The sequence below is a fragment of the Cricetulus griseus genome, chromosome 5 (assembly GCF_003668045.3).
Source record: "Cricetulus griseus strain 17A/GY chromosome 5, alternate assembly CriGri-PICRH-1.0, whole genome shotgun sequence".
Lineage (NCBI taxonomy): Eukaryota > Metazoa > Chordata > Mammalia > Rodentia > Cricetidae > Cricetulus > Cricetulus griseus.
This window is the reverse complement of record NC_048598.1, coordinates 134,014,357-134,037,216: the sequence shown is the minus strand read 5'-3', so window position 1 is coordinate 134,037,216 and position 22,860 is coordinate 134,014,357. Positions and strand designations below refer to the sequence as shown.

Sequence of the window (22,860 nt, the reverse complement as noted above, 5' to 3'; positions counted from 1 at the left end):
CTGTAATTCCAGCTCCAGGGGACCTGATGCCCTCTTCTAGCCTCTGTGGCTCAAGCACTCGCACACATACACATAGACATAGACATAGACATAGACATACACACACACACACACACACACACACACACGCAGAGAGACTTGAAAAGAAATATATATATATATATAAATCCAGAGCAGGGTGTGTCGATACATGCTTATAAATGTGACTCAGAGGTAGGTGGAACACCCTGAGTTCAAGGCCGGACTAGGCTACACAGCAAGACTACGCATCAACACACACACGCACGCACGCACGCACGCACGCACGCACGCACGCACGCACGCACGCCAAGCTCATAATTTATCCATGATTAGAAGCTTCTTGAATGGCAACCTGAGACTTAAATCCAGGTTTTCTATAAGGAATCAGTATTTTTCAACAAAGTCATGAACTGCTTGCTGATCATCAATGTGCCATGAAAGATGCATTTCTATATAAAAGTTAGATGTTGTTTGTAAATGTACATGCCATATCTGAACACCTGCAATAGTTACACCTAATTAAAGATTTGCTAAGAACGGGTAAAGATTCTGTTGTTTGATGCAGCCCCCAAACCAGAGAACCTGTTAAAATGTCCCCCCTGGAGCTACTGAAATGGCAACAATGGAGCAGTTTACAGTTCAGCAAGGCCTCCCACTGATTCTGATGAATCCTGAGCTTCGAAGTCCACCAAGTGGACTACCAGGTAGCAGAGCCTGACAGCCAGAGAAGCTGTCATTAATCATCACCTTACCCTTTCACTTCTTCCGACATAAGCCAGAACATCTACCCCACATTGCACTCTGCCTGCCTAATGTACCTGTCTTCTCAGAACAGTGAAGTCAGCACCTTACTTTGGCAAGAAAACACAGCATTAAGTAACCCAAACTGTAGCATAAAAAGATAAACACCACTGGGCATGGTGGTGTATACCTTAATTCTAGCCATCTGGAGGTAAAGCAGGTGGATCTTTGTGAGTTCAAAGTTTACATAAAGAGTTCTAGGCCAGTCATAGCTTGCCTTAAAAAGAGAGAGAGGGAGGGAGGGAAAGGGTTGGGGAGAGAGAGGGAGACATTTGCTACCCACAAACAAAATGTAATTGTTTATATGTATGTTTATACAGTTTATACAAGTAAACATTTTAATGGAATTTTTTCTAATTCTGAAATATAACCTAGTTTATTTTTTAATACAATAAGATTGTATAAACACTGTTACCTTTCTAAAGTCAGCAAAGGTTTAGCAGCTCTGGCATGATCAACAGGATAGCGTTCACGAACAGCAAACTTAACATCATCAGCTTCGTCAGTTCGAAACCTTAGGATATTTAAAATTAGGTACTCATAATCTGTAAGAACAATGTTCCCCTGCAATAGAGTAAAATATAATTTAATGTTTTTCCAAATCGGTCTTGAAACATCTTAAAAACTGAAAAAGGGCCGGGCGTTGGTGGTGCTCGCCTTTAGTCCCAGCACTCGGGAGACAGAGGCAGGCGGATCTCTGTGAGTTCGAGGCCAGCCTGGTCTCCAGAGTGAGTGACAGGATAGACTCCAAAGCTACACAGAGAAACCCGTCTCAAAAAACAAAACAAAACAAAACAAAAAACTGAAAAAGATGTCTCAAAAGACCTACTTATAGCTACAGAAATGAAGCTGCAAAACAGAAGCACCAGGCACATCTAAGTAGGGCTCCTTGCACTGACCCAATAGGCTGTGAAATAAATTCTAAGGACTCCAAGTCAGAAGCAACCTAGAGCTAACCTACAGCAACTTTATATTCTTTGTCTGGTTCCTGCATAAGTTACCTGTCCACTATGAAAACCTAACAGTTGAGCCTTTAATAAGTGCACCAAAACCAATCATGATGTCACATGCCTATAATCCCAGCACACAGAAGGTAGTAGATTCAAGAGTTCAAGGTAATTCTTGGATACATAGCAAGCTTGAAGTCAGAATCAAGTACATGAGTCTGTCTCACAAATCAACAACAAAAGTTCCAAGTTTCAAAAAATTCAGTCAACACTCAGGAGGCAGAGGCAGGCGGATCTCTGTGAGTTCGAGGCCAGCCTGGTCTCCAGAGTAAGTGCTAGGATAGGCTCCAAAGATACACAGAGAAACCCTGTCTCGAAAAAACAAAAAAAAACAAAAACAAAATTCAGGTCAAGAGAACATGAAATGCAAATGCACAGAATTATGAAATAGCATAGTATGTATAAAAAAGGACAACAGTGTGGTGTAGCCAACTGTTGTAAGGCACAACTATAAGCTCAACATTCAGAAGGCTGAGGCAGGGAGATTCGAGATTCCAGATTCCAGGCCGGCCTAGGATACATAGGGAGCCCTGTTTTGAAGGGAGGAAGAAAATTAAAGCAGGCTGCGGAAATTGCTCCGTGGTTAAGAACTCAGGTTACATAGTACCTGAGTTCAGTATCCAGCACCCATGGCAGGCAACTCACCACTCTCTCTTACTCTATTCCCAGAGATAGCTGAGGATGCTTTTTTGGCCTCTGTGATCATTTGCATTCAAATGCATGAGTGCATGTGCACAAATACACATAATTAAAAATGAAAAAATAATTTATCTTTTTAAAAGATCCATTAAGAAATTAGGGGGCTGGAGAGAAAGTTTAGATAACTTGTTACTCTTCCAGAGGATCAGGGTTCAATTCCAGGATCTTCATGGTGGCTAACAAACATTTGTAACTGAGCTCTGAAGCAAGCAACCAGGCAGGTTTTCTCTGTGTAGCCCTGGTTATCCTGGAACTCACTCTGCAAACCAGGCTAGCCTTGAACTCACAGAGATCTGCCTGCCTTTGCCTCCCAAATGCTGGGATTAAAATCGTGTGCCACCAGTGCCTTGCTAATAAAAAATCTTTTTTATAAAATTTGAAACTAGCCAGGAGTTGGTGGTGCACGCCTTTGAGTTCGCTTTGAGTTCGAAGCTAGGCTGGTCTCTAGAGGGAGTGCCAGGATAGGCTCCAAAGCTACACAGAGAAACCCTGTCTCGAAAAACAAACAAACAAACAAACAAACAAATTGAAACTAAAACTCTAATTAAATAACCCCCCCATGCTACCCTCTGATCTTACGTTACTTTTCTCAGAGCTGCTCCTACTAAATGTGTCATAACTAAAACATCTTTAAATTTTTTTGTGTGTGTATGCATATACACAAATGTATACATATATATGCTGTATGTGTGGTGATGGAGGTGACATATGAATGTGTCACAGTGTGTGTGTGAAGGTTAGAGACAGGTTTGTGGAGTTGGTTCTCTCCTTCCACCTTTATATGGGTTCCAGGGAATGTACTCAGGTCTTCAGGCTTCATGGCATGCACTTTTAGCTGCTGGGTCATCTCACCAGTCCAAATTTATTATAAATTTGTGATGGGGGATGTCCTGTATGCTGTGAATATATGTTTCTCTTATTGGTTGAATTAATGCTGACTGGCCAGAGGCCAGGCAGGAAGTATAGGCGGGGCTACCAGACTAGGAGAATTCTTGGAAGAGGAAGGCAGAGAGGAGCCACCAGTTAGATAGGACACCGGGCATTCTCTGGTAAGAGAAGGCCATGTAGAAATACATAGTTATTAATAGTTATGGGTTAATAATTAAGAGAGAGCTAGCCAGTAAGAAGCCTGAGCCATCAGCCAAATAGTTTATAATGAATAAGCCTCAATGTGTTTATTTGAGACTAAACGGCTACGGGACCAGGAGTAACAGAAACCTCGACCTTCAAATTTGTATATGTCAGATACAAATTTGATCTTGAGTTGATCTTGAGTTTCAGTAATCCTCTTTACACTCAGTCTAATCAACCCTAGATGCACCAATCCTCAAAATTCCAGACATGAAAGCTAGGTCAAATTCTGGTTCAAAAAGGAAAAAGCAATTTTTAAAGGACATTTTTAGGTATCAACAACTACCTCTCACAGATACCACAATAACCAAACAAAATCCCAAGTGCACACTCTCATACATAAATTCTTAGTATCCACCCCAAATTCATCACTAATTGGATTTCTAGAACCTAGACAGTATGCATACCTACTTGTTCAGATTCTTCAAATGGAAACACCCTTAAAATCAATGGGATATATTGGAACAGAAAAACCATGAATGAAGATAGTCTACAATTCAATTAACATTATATACCACTGTTTAACAAATATTATATAACATTAGTAAAAACTAAGTAAGTGTACAGTATACAAGAATTTGGTGTTATCTCCAAGTTTAAAAAAAAATTTTATTTGCTGGGCAGTGGTGGTGCATGCCTCTAATCCCACATGCAGGAGGCAGAGACGGGCGGATCTCTGTGAGTTCAAGGCCAGCCAGGCCTACAGAGTGAATTCCAGGACAGCCAATGCTGTCAATACAGAGAAACCGTATCAAAAAAACAAAAGATGTAGAATTAAAATATCTTTTTTTTTTTTTTGGTTTTTTTTTTTAGACAGGGTTTCTCTGTATAGCTTTGGAGCCTATCCTGGCACTCGCTCTAAAATAACTCTTAATATCATCAATTAAAACAATAGTGTTGAGAGCTGGAGAGATGGCTCAGAGGTTAAGAGCATGGGCTGCTCTTCCAGAGGTCCTGAGTTCAGTTCAATTCCCAGCAACCACATACTGGCTCACAACCACCTAAAATGGTCTAGTGCCCTCTTCTGGCATGCAGGCATACATGCAGACAAAACATTGTGTATTAAAAAAACAAAACAAAACAAAACAAAACCAACGATAGTGTTGAACATGATGAACACCTTAAACATAACACTGAATGAAAGGAGTGAAAACCAAAGCATATTACTCTATTCCTTTACTCCTCTCAATTTAACTTACCCTATCATAGAGCTCAATGATTAAATGATAAGCAGCTTCATCACTTCCAAACTGGAAATCCACAATTCTATCCACACCAAGCTGTTTTGCACTGACTAATCTCCGACTCTTCAAATGTTTTCGACACTAGCAAGAAACAGAAGAAAAAAACATTTATGCAATAAAAGTAAATTCCTAACCACCAGGTACTTGTTTATGAAAATTATGTTTATACCATTGAGAATATTTAAATGTTAAATAAAATAGTATGGTCATAAAACAAAAGGTTACAAATGATAATCAGAGGAAAAAACTTTTTTAACATATTTATTTATTTGGGGTCTATGGGGTAGCACCAAGCTTGCCACAGTGTGCAGTGGAGGTCAGTACATAACCTGCATGAACAGGTTTTCTACACTCTCCAGGGATCAGACTCAGGTCATCAGGTTTGTAGCTTCTGTCCATAGAGCCAGCCTGCCAGGCCCCAGTGGGTGGAAAAATCCTTCAGCCTTTATTCTAATAACTTTTAACTGAAACAGTGGTTTTGTATTCTATCTTTTAGAATAATGATGAGAAGCAGGGCAGTCACTGATTTACCAAATACTGGGCATTACCCTGTTTATATCATATGCCAATAGCTATTTATATAAAATACCTTCTGCTCTATTGCAAAGAAAATAATCTTATCATTTAAGTAAACAAATAGACTTAACTCATAAGAGTACTAAGAGTTTGTTCTTTTCTGGTTTTTGAGGCAAAATGTCACTCAGTAAAGTAGCCCAGACTAACCATCCTACTCAGCCCCTGAACACTGGGGTTACAGGTAGGAACCACCAAACCCACCCAGCTCAAGAATTTTTTGAGTGGCACATGATGGCAAACTACTGTAATCCTAGCACAAGAAGAAAGATCATCGGAAATTTGAGGCCAGTCTGGTCTATACAGCAAGTTCCAAGCTGGGAATGATGCCACATGCCTTTAGTTCCAGCATTGAGGATGCCAGGGAAGTGAGGCAGGTGGATCTCTGAGTTTGAGGCTAGCCTGGTCTACATAGCCAGGGCTACAAAGAGAAACCCTGTCCCAAAAACAACAACAACAAGCAAGTTTCAGGTCAAAATGTTGTAGAATATTCCTTTACACTGTGTGAAGATGTGTCACAGTGATTGGTTTAAATCAAACCTACATGGCCAATGACTAGGCAAGAGTTTCAGGGTAGAGAGAATGCTGGGAAGAAGGATGTTGAAGCCAGACAGATGCCAAACAAGTGGTACACACAAAATGCGATAGTGGTAAAAGCCATATGGAGAACATAGATTACTAAAACTGTGGGTTAGCTTAAGTTATAGGAGCTAGTTACAAAGGAGCTAAAGCTAGCAGCTGAGCTTTCATAATAATAGTATGGTTATTTGGGAGCTGGCAGGAGGGACAGAGAAAGACTAGCTATACCAGCATGTTAAGACACATACATCAAGTCTGAGGATCTGAGTTGGATTTCCTCACTTCCTACCCCTCATCATGTAGCAGGAGAATTGACTCCCTATAAGTTGTCCTGACATTCACTTGAGAGCCCCAACTTGTGCCTGTCTGTTGTTTCCACCTACACACACACACACACACACACACACACACACACACACACACACACAGTAAATGTTTTAAAAATTAGCTTTAAACTTAAAATTTACCTTCATGGCAAAACTAGATGGCATCATGTTCTTAGGCCACTCAAATTCTGTTGTGTGAATTCGTATACCAGATTCAAGTAACAATGTAGCTTTAAAATCGGGTCTGTTCAAGAGAAAGCCAAATTTTTCTTTAGGGAATTTGCCAAAGCTTAACTCTCTGAAAAAAAACAAAACTTAAAGTGCATGTTAAAAAAAATGTCATATTTATTTACCAAAAATAAGCCTATAAAATATTCTTACTTTTGAAGACGGATAAGGTATGTCTTGTTATCCACATCATAAACGTTATTTACTCTCATTCCTAGCAAGCTGCAAAGATAAAAAGAAACATATAACAAAACCCTGCTTTTGCTTGAAGCAAAACTTTCCGTCATTTATTAAGGTTGAAGAAGGGGAACTGTTCAATAGGATATCAGGCCCGCCTATTAAGGTAAGGTTCTCCGCCCCCAAATTAACTGTAGACATTTAGGCACAAAAACGGTCTGTCGGCGTCAGCAACACCAGACAACTTCCTTCATCAGAAACCGTCCAGTGCTTTGGGAGAAACACAGTAAAATTTAATCTGATTTATTACAAGGGGTGGGAGTAGCCGAGCCCCACGAAAATACGACTAATCTCTTACAGCTGAGCAAGAGACACGCTCAGAAGACAGGTCCAAACCTGAGAACTGCCGCGGAATCAATGGCACGGCTCCCTCCCTTTGGGGCTGAAGGGTGTGTGAGTTTTGAAAAGACACCAGGCCTCCAGAACCGGGCAATCGATGACCGTCACTCGGGTACCTCCAGTTTTACCAAGCCGCCCCGGCAGAATCGCGCCGGACCAGAGCCAGGGCAAGGCAGCATGGGGTCCCGCGACCCTGGGGTCCCCCGAGGTCACCGGCCCCGAGGTCGGTCCCCAGGCCTAAGCAATCCCCGGGGCACTGGGACGACCGCGGGGATCCCGGGCCCGGCTCGCGGCCACCCGGTGCCCGGCCTCCCTCTGCTTCCTGCGCTCCTAGCGCACGGGCCTGCTGGCCCGCTCCACCGTACCTCGCATTCAGCTCTGCGAGCACAGCGCGGAGGTCAACGGTGCTGAAGCGGCTCTTCATGGCTAGGGTACGCGTCCCTACCGCAGTCCTCCGAGCTGCTGACCCGACGCACCGCCGCTAGGCTTCTGCGCACGCGCGCTCCGCTCGAATCTACGGCGGCCCAGACGACCCAATATTCCTTGAAGGGGGTGCGTCATGTAACTGAAATTTTTTTGTGTGAAATCACGGTCAGCTTTTCTTTTTTCTTTTCTTTTCTTTTTTTTTTCCCCCCCCCACTGTATTAAAACAACTCGAAATAGGGCCAATTACCTTTTCGAAACAGCGTCCCTTCCTGGAACACTGACGGGATTAGTACCTCTAATTGAAAGAGAATTTCCCCCAGGAGGGCCCTGGAGCTGGGGTGGAAGAGCAAGAACGCTTTCCGAACGCGAATTTGGCGTTCCCGCGTCCGGTCGAGCCCCAGACAGGGGTTCCTATTTTGATGGGTCGGATCCGAAGTAGGATTCCGCAGCGTACTGTAGGATTTTCATTCAACTTGAATGTGGTGGGTGCTGCACAGCCTGAGTGTCTTAAATTCTTGGCACCTCCAGTATTCGAGAAGTTCGCTAAGATGTCAGATAAAAATAAAGCGAGAGTTCCCGTGGGAGAAGAAGAATTACTCCTCGCCCACATCCCAGCGTTCTCTGAACTTGTCCTGGTTCTGCGTGCTACCGATTCATGAATTATTCCGGGTTCAAATATACGCTAATTAGTCTATTTTTTTCTTTTTAAAAGTTCTAGTATTAGTAATAAACAAATTTAAGACTAAGAACAAAAATCTATTAGTTTGTGTGTGTGTGTGTGTGTGTGTGTGTGTGTGTGTGTGTGTGTGTGTGTGTGTTGTTTTTGAGACAGGGTCATGCTATGTAGCTCATTCTGCCTTAGAACTCTCTATTCTCTTGCCTCAGGTGGAATTACCAACACCCCTAGCAAAACCGGCAAATTTTACACCGGTGATAGATAATGTACTTAGAAGTTAAAATGACCAACGGGTGAGGCCCTTTAGAAGAAAACACCAAAAGTAGAAAAAGGGTCGGATTAGTGTATATAAACACACAAGGATCATTATTTGGGATATATATATATTATATATATTCATTTTACATACCAACCACAGTTCACCCTCCCTCCCCTCCTCCCCCTTTCCCTTATTTGAGTTTGTTTGTTTGTTTTTGAGACAGAGGGTGCTGTATAGTCAAGGTTGGTCTAAACATACCATATAACCCAGGGTGGCTTCAGACTCCCTCTGTTCCCAGTCTCCTAGATGTTGGAATTACAGACAGGTACATACTGCTATGCCCAGATATAAATCTTCAATGTTGGCAAATGTCTTGATCTATTTTCTGCTGCTGTAACAAAATGCTAAAGGTTAGATGACATACAAAGTTTAATTACTTTGCAGTTTTGAAAACTGGAAGTCTGAGATTGAATAGCCTTGTCCATTTCAAATTTAACGAACACCTATTACATGTCAGAGGGAGGGGACAGTTACAAGGTGAGAAGGAAGCTTCAGGGACTGCTTTCCTTTCCTCCTCTTCCTTCTCCTCCTCTTCCTCCTCCTCCCCCTCTTCCTCCTCCTCCTCTTTTGTTTTTTGAGACAGGGTTTCTTTGTGTAGCTCTGGCTGTCCTGGAACACGCTCTGTAGACCAGGCACTGGCCTTTAACTCAGTCAGAGATTCTCCTGCCTCTGCTTCCCGAGTGCACCACCACTGTCTGGCCAGGCTTCTTCTCTTAACAGTTTTCTTTCATGGGAGTGAAACTGTTTTCTCCCGAGATGAGTATTTTGTCTGAGGCACAGGATTCCCAGTGTTCTAACCACCCACCTGGTAATATCTAAGCCCTCACCATTAAAGATTCTGTCACCTCCACACCACCGTTGGGCACCAAGATTCCAGAACTCAAACTATATTCACATCATAGCATTCTAAATACAATTAGAAGGTTAGGTATATGGCTGAAACACAAACAGAGACACAGACATGGGGGAAAGAACTGATATAAAAAGTGACTAACTTAATATGTTTAAAATAAAACACAGGCACATTTCAGAAGAGAGCAACAGACATCTTTTTCAGCTCACAGTTTTGTTGTCTACCCATGAAGCTTTACCCCTCTGCAAATGGTGTCTGTTACTGCTATAACAGCCACAAGTGTGGATATGTAAAGAATACAATGCCTGGTCCATGCACGCATCTAGGGATGGATCTGACTAGGGCATTAAGGCATGAAGAAAAAGACAGACACACAGACAGAAAGCTGGGATCAGATGGTCAGGGCTCTCTGCTGGAGAAACCATAGCCCCTGCCCTGAGCTCAGCATGTTTATTATCTAGAGTTGAACAGAGAGGTCGGGTTATTATATACAGTTGAACAAGGAGGCAGAGTTTAATGTATACAGGGAGTATACATAATGTATAATGGATCAGGGAGACAGGTTTAGCTCATCTCAGTAGGAGCAGTCTTAGTAGGGGAGCAGTCTTCAGGCTGTAAATATCCAGGGGCAGAAGGATATGGTGGACATTTTCTGCACACACTGTCAACATCCATACTTGGACCAGAGGAAGACTTTTCTGTGCCTCTGAACCTCACCCTAGGGGAAAGGCTCTGCCATTCCTCCATGGGTTCTCGGAGTTCTTGTCATGGCTGTGCCTATGTCAACAACAAATATCCACTTGGGGCTTTCTCTAATCCCTATAACACAAGTTTATTCTCTTAGCATTCTGAGGGTCAGAAGTCCCAAAGGGGTCTGCAGAGCTGCATCCCTCTACATGTGCGGGTGTGGGGGGGGGCTGTGGGAGTGGGGGAGTGTTTCAGGAAAACCCCTTGCATTTTCTCTCTCAGCTCCCAAAGTTGCCATAATCCTTGATCGGTGATCCTAAATGGATCTGTTTTCAGGCCATATCGACTTCCATAATTCTAGCACTCTCATCTTTTATAAGGACCCTTGGATTTATATTTGGCCCATCGGTTAGCCTTTCTACCTCAGAACCCCAAAGTTAATGGAATCCATGAAGCCTTTTTTAGCCCCTACAGTGTCTGTATGGCGATGTCCAGATGTTAGAATACAGACATCTTTTGAGGAGAGAGGAATCGTGCCACCTCTCATGCTTAGGCTCCACAAAGCCAGGAAGTTCTTCTATAGGTCTCAGAAAAAACTCAGGGTGTAAGAACTCCAGGGCTAAGAAGGTGGCCAGCTACTTGAGGTAGTGCTTACAGCCACAACTAGACTGCTGTGGACCAAATCCAGGGATCTGTTTAGAAGAGGAGGAAAAAAGCAAAAAGGAATGAGATAAACCAAAATTGTTTTGTCTCTATTTTTGTAGTAGGGAGAGGGTAATTTTTTTTCAAATATTTAGCATCTCTGTCATTTCCATCTAGTAAATATGTATGACTTAAATTCCTTCTGCTCTTTTGCAGTGATAGGAGTCCATACCTTATGCATTCTAAGTTAGGACTACTATGGGCTACAGCCTTAGGCATCGTGGCTTCTAAGTTTTTAAAGGTTGTTTTGTATTCATCTGCAATAAGACTTAATACAAATGGATACAGAAGCATGCATTTAAAAACAATGCTAGGAAGACGTTACAGAAATTACCGAAAAATCTCCAGCTAAGCACCGAACTCAGAAACACAGACATAGGTAAATTTATCACTCTCTAATGAACTCTGCTCTGCAAGTTGATTGAGAAAGCGCTTTTTATCGGACGGCAGTTTTTCTCCAACCGCTTTTAAACAAACTAGCAGTCCCTGCTGGTTTCTTGGGTAATAACAGCTTTTTTGGGGATATATTTCGACTATACTCCAGCAGGTGTCAGTAGTGAGGCGCTACAAGTCGCTGAATATCTTGAGCAAATCTGTTAAATTTTAACCCCAAAGAAAATACAAAACCGAAGAAGGTGGATGGGGAGGGGCAGGGGCAGTGGGAACCAGGAAGCCAGAGATTTAAATTTTTAAAAAGGCAGTATTTTTATGAATAAATTATGAAAGTCATAATTTAATCAGAATTTTCTTAATGTTAAAGGAAAAAGAAAAAAAACTTAAAAAGAGACGGGGTCTCGCTATGTTGCCCAGGCTGGAGTGCAGTGGCTATTCACAGGCGCGATCCCACTACTGATCAGCACGGGAGTTTTGACCTGCTCCGTTTCCGACCTGGGCCGGTTCACCCCTCCTTAGGCAACCTGGTGGCTCCCCGCTCCCGGGAGGTCACCATATTGATGCCGAACTTAGTGCGGACACCCGATCGGCATAGCGCACTACAGCCCAGAACTCCTGGACTCAAGCGATCCTCCTGTCTCAGCCTCCCGAGTAGCTGGGACTACAGGCGTGCGCCACCGCGCCCGGCGATGGGCAGGGCGGCCGGGGAGATACTAGAGCTTTGGGCTGGCGTGACGTCAGCAGAGGCTGGGCGAAGCCCTCGGTCACGATGCTCAGACACGCCCCGCGCCGGCGGTCTAGAGGCTGAAGTCGCGTGACGTCACCTGAGCCCGCCCTCTTCCGTTGGAGTCGGGAGCCTTCCGTTTTGTTCCAAATCGTGTGTATTCTGTAGAAAAATTGCCTGTATTTTCTTGCCGGTAGCTGTATCCGCCGCAAAAGGGGAAGGGACAGCACCAACTGAAGTCCCTGCTGCATCTTTTGGGAGATGCTGTTCACGAGCGAACCATCTAAATAATGTATAGCACGACCCCAGTGTCAGGGGCCCGGGGTCCGCAAAGGTGCCCAGACTAGCAGGGTTTTAGCAGGAAGGAAAGAAACCTAGGACATATGTCTTGTCTGCCCTCGCCTGTCCCCTGTTGTTGGAGCAAAGACAGTAAGTGGGTAGATGAGGGCGGACGTAGCTCCTTACAGTTGTACAGTGTTTTAGAACAAACTTCCGTTGAGAAGACTCGTAAAGGGAGAGAAAAATATTTCCGACCATCTATCTGCTTGCAGCAGACCTTTTCTGAGTTCTGCCTTGCGCCCTCCGTCCTTGTAGCCGGTAACTTCACTTTCTGGCCATTAGAGGGGAGAAGTCTTTCAACCCTTTCCTATTTCCCCCACATCTAAGTTTAATCTTTAGACCTTCCGTGAAGCGAAACCCTCCGTAGTCTCTTCTTAACTCAGTCAAAATTCTTCTACCAAATCTATGTTCCTCCTTCCCCCCGAACCTCCTTTCTCCCACTCCACCCTGAGCGTTCTCTGTAAAAACAATTATTCCCGTGATGCCTCTTTCCAACGTGAAACAAAAGCTGGGAGCTGAAGGCGGAGGTCGCAGTGATTTTGATAGAGAGCAACAAAGACCCAGTATAAAGAGTTTCTCTTAGGGAATTAAATAAAAACGAGTGTGGCTGAAGGTTGGTTGTACCCCAAAATCTCTTACCCCTATTATTACACTGATACATTTTGGTTTGATATTTTTACCCCAGTGGACCACATTTCATAGTTTCCTGCCATTTCGAGTTCTCCCCAATGGCACATGAATAAAAAGGGGTGTGATTTGTAATGCTTGTTTAAAAATAATCATTCCAGGGTGGCATACTGCTGGAATCCCAGCACTGAATAGGCGACTTAGAGGGTCAGATTTTAGAGGGTCAAGAGTTCAAAGCCATCTTCAGCCACACGGTGTTTGAGTCATGTCTCAAAACAAAACAAAACAAAAAACCCAAAAGTAAATGAAGACTCCTTTTTTCCTTCTGTCCATTTGTCTTTCTCCGGCACTAGAGGGCGCCAATGAAGACTAGCTGCAGTGCCCCCAGCTTTAACCTGGGGTGTATGTAAATCAGTGAGATGCCGGGATCCCATCAGGGACATGGGATGGTTTTAGGAAGAAAGAAACCAGGGTCTAAAGATGAGTAATGTTGATCCACTTGGCCAGCACGGGCTTTTAAATTACTATATTTGGGGGCCTCTTCATCATCACGGTATGCTTTAACTCTGGTTCTAAACCTCCCTAATGCTGCAACCCATTAATACAATTCCTCGTGTTTGGTGATACCCTCCCGCCCCGGTATTGAATTATTTCTTTGAATTATTTCTTTGCTTTTCATGACCGTAATTTTGCTACTGTTATGAATCGTAATGTAAATGTCTGATATGCAGGGTATCTAATATGTGACCCCCCTGTCTGATATGCAGGGTATCTAATATGTGACCCCTATTGGGTTCGCAACTCACAGGTTGAGAACTCCTGCTATAACTTGATAGAGGGATATTCACAGGAGAAAAATCCTAGGTAACTAGAACTTAGGTAGAGAAACAAAAGAACTCCAGCATCTACAGGGCTACTGATGGCAAGTGATCAGCTGTAAGAACCAATTTTCTAGTTTCTCCTATAATTTCCATTTACATGCAGTCTCATATCAACCCTATTTTGTGTGTGTGTGTGTGTGTGTGAGAGAGAGAGAGAGAGAGAGAGAGAGAGAGAGAGAGAGAGAGAGAGAGAGAGAGGAGAGTGAGAGAGAGACAGACAGACAGACACGGGGTGTCATTATGCTCCGGGAACTTCCAATGAAGGTCAAGCTAGCCTCGAACTCTCGGAGAAACCCCTGCTGCTGCCTGGGAGCAGCAGTGCTGGGTTAAAGAGCAATCTCTTGAAATGTAACCTGGATCGTGGTGAATCCTGGGCCCTGAACATCATCGTAGGTTAACACCCTAGTCGCAAATGCAATGCAAACCTGTCTACAAGGCACACCATGATGTTCTAAATTAGTCCTACGAAGACATAAAACCTAGAAGATCCAGGGGCCACCGGAAAAGCTTTCTGCAAGGTCTTGGCCGTTAGACAAAAGCAGCCACTTGGGCAGCCGCACAGGTCCAGGGGAGACGCAGAGAGGATGCTGGAGAAGGGCCGCCGTGTGGTTGGAGGCGGCGCGGAGGTTACAGACGAGCTTGCCTGTTACGGGTTCAGTTCCCAGGCCCAACTCAGATGACTCAGGGCGGAAGCTTGCAGGGCGCTAGGACTCGCAGCCGAGGGCAAGTCCCTGCGGAGGGAGGGCGGGGCCGACTACGGAAAGAGGGGCGGAGCTGGTAACGGAAGGGCGAGGCTAGGGAGGGGCGGGATAGGGCTCCAACTGAGCGCGAAGAAAACTGATTACCCAGCGCGAATTCTGTTGGCGCTTGCTGTCATAGGGGTCACTTAAGAACATCAGAAAACACAGTTACAATTCATAATGGTAGCAAAATTATAGTTATGAAGTAGCAAAAGGTTTTTTTGGTTCGGGGTCATCATAGCATGGGGAACTGTATTGAGTTGCAGCATTGGGAACCACGGGTCTAAACCTATTTACTCATCCAACAAACACACACTGAGACTCTGCTGTGTTCTGGGTGACCTGAAATGTCAATTTGGGAGGTAAATGTTAAGTACTGAAACTTAAAACTCTAAGCCAGGAATAATTTTCTCAGCATGTTACAGGCTAACCATGTACAAATTCATGTCTGTTTATCTTGAATCCCAAGGACATCATTTCTGAGTCAGGACTGAAAATGTGTACACTCTTGTCTAACTTTTGGTCTCGACTATGAGGAACACAAAAGTCCAAGGACTTTCCTTCAGTGGAGGTTTTAGGGGAGTAACATCTTCCTGGAGACCTCCTCTCCTCAAGAACTGATGTGAGAATATTGAAACTAAATAGCGGGCTCAAATGGCAACCCACTTTCACTTCTTTAATTGTGGAGGGGGAATTTTAAGCTTTTCTGTGTGTGGTTAGTCAACTTGTTAACATTTTGTTTCAGTTTTATGATGTAATTATTGAGTACACAGAGTCAAGGTTCATGCTAGAAGTTGCTTCCCAAATAGTGTATATTAACCCAGTTCCCATTGTCAATAATTAAGAATGTTGCATTACACTGTAGCTTCTGTTCCACTTTTTATGACCACAAAGTTCAGTCTTTCCTCAGGGATTGGATTTAGATCTAATGCCCTGTGCAAGTAACCCTATTTATATGTAGAACACAGAAGGTACAGGCTGCAACTGACCTCTTCCTTACTCCACTATACAATGAAAAAGCTCTGATTCATTTTGTGTCACAGTTTATTCTCTAGGAGAAGCATAGCCTGAGGTATGGCAAGAGATGAAGGAAAAACCACCACAGATAAGTTACATTCTGTTAAAAAGGGCAATATAGCCAGCCATTGTACACTTTTACTCCCAGCACTCAAGGCAGAGGCAAGTAGAGGTCTGAATTCAAGGCCATACTGGTCTATATAGTGAGCTCCAGGCCAGCCAGTGCTACCTTGCCTAAAAAAAGAGAAAGGGAGATGGACAATCTATTGTAACTACCATATACAGACAATGTTGCATATGCATGCTACAGAAGAGTACATATATAATATATACTTATATTTTTCTGAATTATAATTTATAATTTTGAAAAATAATGTTAATATTTTATTTGTCAATTTATAGGAAGTGATTTATCTGCTTTGATTAAAAGGTTTATTAACAGCTGGGAGAAGTGGCAGATGCTTGTAATCCCATTCCTTGGGAGATGGAGGCAGACTAGCTGTCAAGAATTCAAGGTCATCCTTATCTACATATGGAGTTCAAGGCCTGCCTAAGCTACATGTGTCAAAAAGCCAGGGCAAGTAGATGGCTCATCGAGTAGATGCCTCCACTGGCTGGACAAGCTGTGGCATGCACTACCTCTATGTAAATAAACAAAGCCTTTAAAAACTCTAGAAAAATAAGTCTTCTTTTTTAAAAAAGCAAAAAACAAAAGCACAATAAAATGCAACTCCAAGCCTACTATGATAACTGTGATACTCTGGGTAGCCTTGGTGTCCTAGAACTCCCTCTGTAGACCAGTCTGGCCTTCAACTCACAGAGATCCCCCTGCCTCTGCCACTTGAGTGCTGGGATCAAAAGTGTGCACCACTGCAGCCCTAGTGTTTGATCTTTGAGATAGGGTCTTACTATGTAGCCAAAGCTAAACCCAAACTTATGTAGCTTAGACTGGCCTCCAACTTCTGAGTTCTGGGACCATAGGGATGCACTTTCACAGTCAGCTTCCCATGCATGCTTATAATAATCTTTCCTATATCTTAAAAAAGACTAACCTTGCCAGGACAGCTGCATGTACTAGTGAAACTAGGAATCTGAGTCAGGAGAATCAATTTTGGGACTCACCTGGGCTACATAAGTTCTCTGTCACCCTGGGCTACATAGCAAGATAATCTAAAAAAATTCTTGCCAGCATTTTTATTTTGAGACAAAATCTCATTATGCATCCCTGGCTAGCCTGGAACTCTCTCTGTAGACCAGGCTGGTCTGGAACTCACTCACAGAGACTAGCCTGCCTCTGTTTCCCAGCTGCTAGGTTAAAAATGTGTGCCAATATATCCAGTTAGGATTTTAAGACAGTGTCTTATATGGCTGAGACTGGCCTTGAAATCACTTTGTGACTTATGAAGACCTTTAAATCCTCATCTTCCAGCCTCCACCTGTCAAGTGCATGACCATGTACGTACATCATATATCATGATGCCCACTCCACTGGTTCATTTTGTATGTCAAGTTGACACAAGCTAGACTCATCAGAGAAAGAAGCCTCAGCTGAGGAAATGCCTCCATGTGTTCCAGCTGTAAGGCATTTTCTCATTTAGTGATCAGTAGGGGAGGACACAGCCCATGATGGGTGCTTCCTGGTCCTGGATTCTATAAGAAAGTGTGTTGAGCAAGCCATGAGAAGCAAGCCTGTAAATATCTCCCCTCGATGGCCTCTGCATCAGCTCCTGCCTCCAGCTTCCTGCCTTGTTTGAGTTCCTGTCCTGACTTCCCTCAATGATAAACAGCAATGCCGATGTGTAAGCCTAATAAACCCTTTCCTCCCCAACTTGCCTTTTGGTCATGGTGTTTCTTGTGTCATGGTGTTTCTTGTAGCAGTGGAAACCCTGAGGCACTCACTTAGGTGGTAGGAGGGATTGAACTCATGAACTCATGAACACTGGGCAAACAGTCTACCAGCTGGTCTCCTGGATTAAAGGCATAGGTCACCACGCCTGACATCTATCTTCTATCTTTCTGCTGAGGCTTTTTTGGAGCCAAGATTTTATATTTTTTCATATGTTCATAATTGCTTACCATAGCATTTTTATTCTAGCTTTTGCTAAGATCTTTGTTGGAGAGTCTAACATGATTTTTTGTCTTGGTATTGGCATTTATTATCTTTTCAAACAAGTCACGTTGCCTTCTTATGATGAGTAGGTTTGGGTTGAAAGTTGAATATTTTGAGTATTGTAAGTCTCTAGATTTTACTTAGACTTCTGTTTTTAGCTGGCAGCTTCTAGTGCCTCTTCGTTGTTGGAAAGTGTAACCGGGATGACTCTGGATCACCCCCACCTCCCAGCTCCCCAGTCCTTGAGATCTCTGACAAAAGAATTCAGATGAGGAGCTGGGGATGTAGCTCAGCCTTACAGTGTTTACTTAGCATGCAAAACACCTGTATTTGACCCCCAGTCTTCTGTAAACTTGGTGTGGTGGTTTGAAAGAAAATGGCAACCAAAGGGAGCGGCACTAATGGAAGGTGTGGCCTTGTTGGAGTAGATGTGGCCTTATTGTAGGAAGTGTGCTGCTGTGGGGGTGGGATTTGAGGTCTCCTATGTTCAAGCTATACTCAACTTCCTGTTGCCTTCAAGTCAAGATGTAGGACTCTCAGCTTTTTCTCCAGCACCATGTCTGCCTGCACACAGCCATGTTGAACCATGGTGGTAAATGGACTAAACCTCTGAAAATGTAAGCCAGCCCCAACTAAATGTTTTTCCTTCATAAGAGTTGTCATGGTCATGGTGTCTCTTCACAGCAATACAAACCCTACCTAAGACTGGGTGTGGTGGTGCACACCTCATAGAGCACATGGGAGGTAGAGGCAGGAAGGTTAGACTTTCAAGGCCATCCTTAGTTGCATATCAATTGAAGGCTAGTCTGGGAGAGAGAGAGAAAAAAAGAGAGAGAGAGGGGGGGGGAGGGAGAGGAAGGAGAGGGGGAGGGATTGGAGCATTTGCTGCCAAGCTCACAGACCTGAGTTCAGTACCTGGAACCCAATGGTGGAAGGAAAGAACTCACTCCTTTAGTTGTCCTCTGACCTCTACATTCACACTGCAGGAAATTCACTGCACTACATTTACACTACATACACACACACACATACACACACACACACACACACACACACACACACACCTTTAAAAACAAGTATGTTGGCTGGGGGGTACTGGTGCATGTTTAATCCCAGAACTCAGGAAGCATAGGCAGGTGGATCTCTAATGAGTTCCAGGCCAGCCTTGTCTACAGAGTGAGTTCCAGGACAGCCAAAGCTACACAGGATACTCTGTCTCCAAACCACCCCCCTACAAACAAAACCCCAAAAAACAAAAACAAAAAAAACAAATAGGTCAGCACAATGATCTCTTGTCTGGATCTACTCTCCACTCTCACTCTCTTCTGCTGGAAACAGCCTATCCTACTATACTGTGTGTCTCCTCCAAACCGTTCTCTTAAAAAAAAAAAATTTTTTTTTACATTATGCGTGAGATACTCTCAGAGGCCAGAAGAGGGCATCAGTCCCCTGGAGCTGGAGTTGTGAGCTACCTGATTTGAGTGACTCTGGAAAAGCAGCAAGTGCTCTTAACCACTCAGCCATCTCTCCAGCCCCCACACTTTGAACTACTTTGTAGGTAGGAAATTTACTATTTCTGAAGTTGCCAGAGTTGAAACAGCTTTTCATAAAAGGGTATTTTCCTGCCCAAGTGATTGACAGACTCACTTGGATAGACTGTTAGGGGAGAGAACAATTGTATGTTCTTTTTTTTTTTTTCCATAAAGCCTCCAGATAGATAATAATCTCATAAAGCTTGGGTGGCTATCTACTAAGGACCTTCCAGGCAGTTTTGAATGTCACGCCTCCACCCAGGGTCAGAGGTATGACTCAGACCCCATTCTGTATACCAATAGTCAGAGTCCTGTGGTTTCAGTTCTTGTTTTTATGAGGGAGCTGTCAAATCCTAAAGACCTCCAAGCCTGCTAATAACTAATGAACTTCCTAACAAAAAGGGAACCTTGCTTCTGCCAGGTCAGGCAATCAATGGTTTAGGTTTTCTGCTGGCCTCTGTTGGCATGGTAAGGGGTGGGTGGATGTGGGACCCTAGGTTCCCCATTAGACTTGTATAATTAATCACCTTATCTGAAAAAGGTAGTGATACCTTCTAAATGACCCACTTGGTTTTCACTGACATTTGATCACAGGAGATGGTGATACTGGGGTGAAGGGTAAAAGAAAAACCATTTTCCTGTTCACACATAACATTTCTGGATAACCAAATCTGGAAGTTCCCCTCACATTAAGCAGTTTAGTAACTCTCTGGACCCAAATGGGTGCCCTACAATTCAATTCTGACAGAGTTAGTGCAGATCCTACTGGCTAAGGAATTAGTCTGGTGGGACATGCCTACAATCTCAGCAGCTGGGAGGTGGAGGCAGGAGAATCAAATTTTTTTTTCAAGACAGTGTTTCTCTGTAGCTTTGGAGGCTGTCCTGGAACTAGCGCTTGTAGACCAGGCTGGTCTTGAACTCATAGAGATCCGCCTGCCTCTGCCTCCTGAGTGATGGGATTAAAGGCGTGTGCCACCACTGTTCGGCAAGAATCAAAAATTTAAGGTTATCTCTGGATACACAGCAAGTTCAAAGACAGGCTAGGTAGCATAAGACCCTGAATAAGTACATACATACATACATACATACATACATACATTACACCTACATACATACAATGTTCCTGTTTTAAGTCCAAGTATGAACTGAAATTGCCAGAAAAAAAGCCAAACTTATATTCTACAAGGCTGGTTGACTATTAGAATGCCATGACTTTAGATAGTTGGGATGTTGCAGATCCAGGAACAAGTCATCTCAAGCCACCTTTAGTCCCTTTAGTAGCCATTTATTGCAGACGCCCATGTCTGACATAACATCCTTTCGACTAAAAGGTCAAATGTATTAGCTTAGACCACTAGTTTCCACTAACTCAGAAGCTGAGACTGTCATCAGTTAGCATCTGAGACCGCTAGCCAAGTTCTCTCCACTTTGCTGTAATCTGCCTACCTGATGTTCCACCAATGCATTTGGTAAATATCCCCATTTAGAACCTTTTGTTGTTGTCCTGTGAGCATATAAAAGTTCACGCAACTGCTTCCGTACTGGAACATGTTTGAGGCAACTTGGCTCTGTGTTCTTAGGCTGTAGTCACTCATCTTTGGCGCAGAGTAAACCATCTCTTGGGTCCCTTTGAGATGGGAGCTGTGTGTTGAGTTGACAGTGGTAATTTGTATTTGGGCCAACTGCCTATGAACCATGGCTTCGTCTAGGGTTTCCCAGCATGCTGAAGTAACTCACAGAGCTCAGGCAGGAACTTTACTACTTCCAGCCTGCTTTATACTGTGTAACACCAGAACAGTCAAAGGAGAGAGAAGTCTGGTCAGGGTGTGGTGGTACAGCGTGCCCAGAGGTTCTTTGCCATTCTGTGGGTACCAGCCTTTTGGGGCCCTAATATATTCACCCATCCAAAAGCTCTCTGACCATTTAAACAGCTATAGAGGTTCCATGGTGTAAGTGTGATTGACTATCATTGACTTATAGTGGCTAACTCAATCCCCACACCTTTCTCCCTTCCCCTGAGATCTCAAAATTCCAACCCTCTAGTCATCAGGCAACACCCACCTCCTCTAGAGTCACCTCATTAGAATAAACTTGGATGGGGCTGGAAGAGTTTATAATGCATATGATGTTTCCTTTACTCTGCTGGTTGTTCAGAGAATCCCAAGGGTGTTAGCTCTGTACAATAAGTTGGGGACAAAACCCAAATACAGATTACATATTGTATCACAATGTCACAACAGGATACGGTGAGAGAGGCCTGGTCTCCTTATGGGGAATGTCCTGGCTCTCCACCAGGCCTCCTTTCATAACCCCAGTGGGAAAGAGTGGCCAAGTGGCAATGGGAGTCCATCCCGCAGTGACACATAAGTTTCCCTCCTCCATCTAGTGAGGGTTCAGGGCACTTGGGTAGCTCCATAGGAGCCTGACAGGTGTAGAAGGCAAAGGGAGACTTCCCACCTGGCCCTGCTACCTTTTCTACAAGTGCCTTAGCTTGTCTCTTGCCTTATGTTTTTCTGAAGAGGGCAGGCATTTCTTCAAGTGTCTGGGTTTTTGTGTTTTTGGTTGATTGGTTTTGTTTTGGGGAATTTGCCATTTTTAGGTAGCTGGCTTCTTAAGCTCCAGATCTGGAAGATATGAGGTAAAAAGAAAACTCAGAGCACTCACCACAAGGCCACTCTACCTCTCTCCACCATCTAGTGTCTTCTTTTCCCCTTTCGTTAAAAAAAAAAAAAAGCAGAGTTGGGTTTTAATGAAGATATTTTAATATAGGCTTAAGCACAATAGTTAAGAGACAGACAGGAGCCCAGATGGAATTAAGACATATCTGAGAGCATGGGTTGTGGGTTTTTTTGTTTGTTTGTTTGTTTTTTACAAAGAGTCACATAAAGTAAGGCCTACCCAGGTGTATGGGTTCCTTAGTGGAGAATCATCCTGGTGTCTTCTTGTACATGTCTTGTATGTAGACCCTATAGTTCTCAGTTCTGCCTAGAAATGAGGATTGTAAAAATATATACCTGTCACACAAATTCTAATTGATATTAATAATTAAAAACCCAAAGTCAGATATTAGGGGGAGATCAGAGAAGCAAAGCAGTCAGCTACTAGCTCTTACCTCTCTCTACCTGAGACCAAATGGGTGACCACGAATCCTCAGGCCGAATGCTCAGACTGCCTATACTGCCATGAGCTCGTCTCCTCCTGTGTCATATTCCTCTCTCTGCCCAGCCATATCCCTTCCTGTCTCCACCTCCTTAGTGCTGGGATTAAAGGCATGCCATTTTCAGTGCTGGAATCAACTTTGAATGAGCTTTGTTTCTCTTTTAGACTGGGTCAATTTCTTGCAGCTCAGGATGGCCACGAACTAGCAGAGATCTGTCTGCCTCTGTCTCCCAAGTGCTGGGATTAAAGGCGTGTACCACCACTGCCTGGTCTCTATGGCTAACTAGTGTGGTTAACTTTGCACTCTGATCTTTAGGCAAGCCTTGTTTGTTAGATCATAAACAAAATATCACCACATATACTCATTCCATCATCCAAGAACTAGATGTATATTGCATTTGTTTTTTATGACTATTTTCTGTTTAAGCTTAATGATGTTATTTAAGAAACTGCCCCAGGGATTCTGTGATGTCCCTTTCTTATCCCATGT

The 22,860-nt window shown here is 43.6% G+C and overlaps 1 protein-coding gene across 3 annotated transcripts in view; it reads right to left on the bottom strand.

Annotated features, from left to right (window-relative positions):
- The window catches only part of LOC100771080 (nuclear export mediator factor Nemf), a 50,464-nt gene extending 42,756 nt beyond the window's left edge, over positions 1-7,708 (bottom strand). The window contains exons 1-5 of one of the 3 annotated variants that reach the window (XM_035445990.1): positions 7,551-7,708; positions 6,763-6,831; positions 6,523-6,625; positions 4,859-4,984; positions 1,238-1,386 (exon numbers count right to left, since the gene is read on the bottom strand). In XM_035445990.1, the coding sequence (XP_035301881.1) occupies positions 1,238-1,386; positions 4,859-4,984; positions 6,523-6,625; positions 6,763-6,831; positions 7,551-7,609 (506 nt within the window). In that variant the 5' untranslated portion in view covers positions 7,610-7,708. Of the gene's footprint in view, positions 1-1,237; positions 1,387-4,858; positions 4,987-6,522; positions 6,626-6,762; positions 6,832-7,550 lie in introns of those variants that run through there. The other 2 variants (XM_027418152.2, XM_027418153.2) reach the window with 2 other exon arrangements.
- Between the last annotated feature and the right edge of the window lie 15,152 nt (positions 7,709-22,860).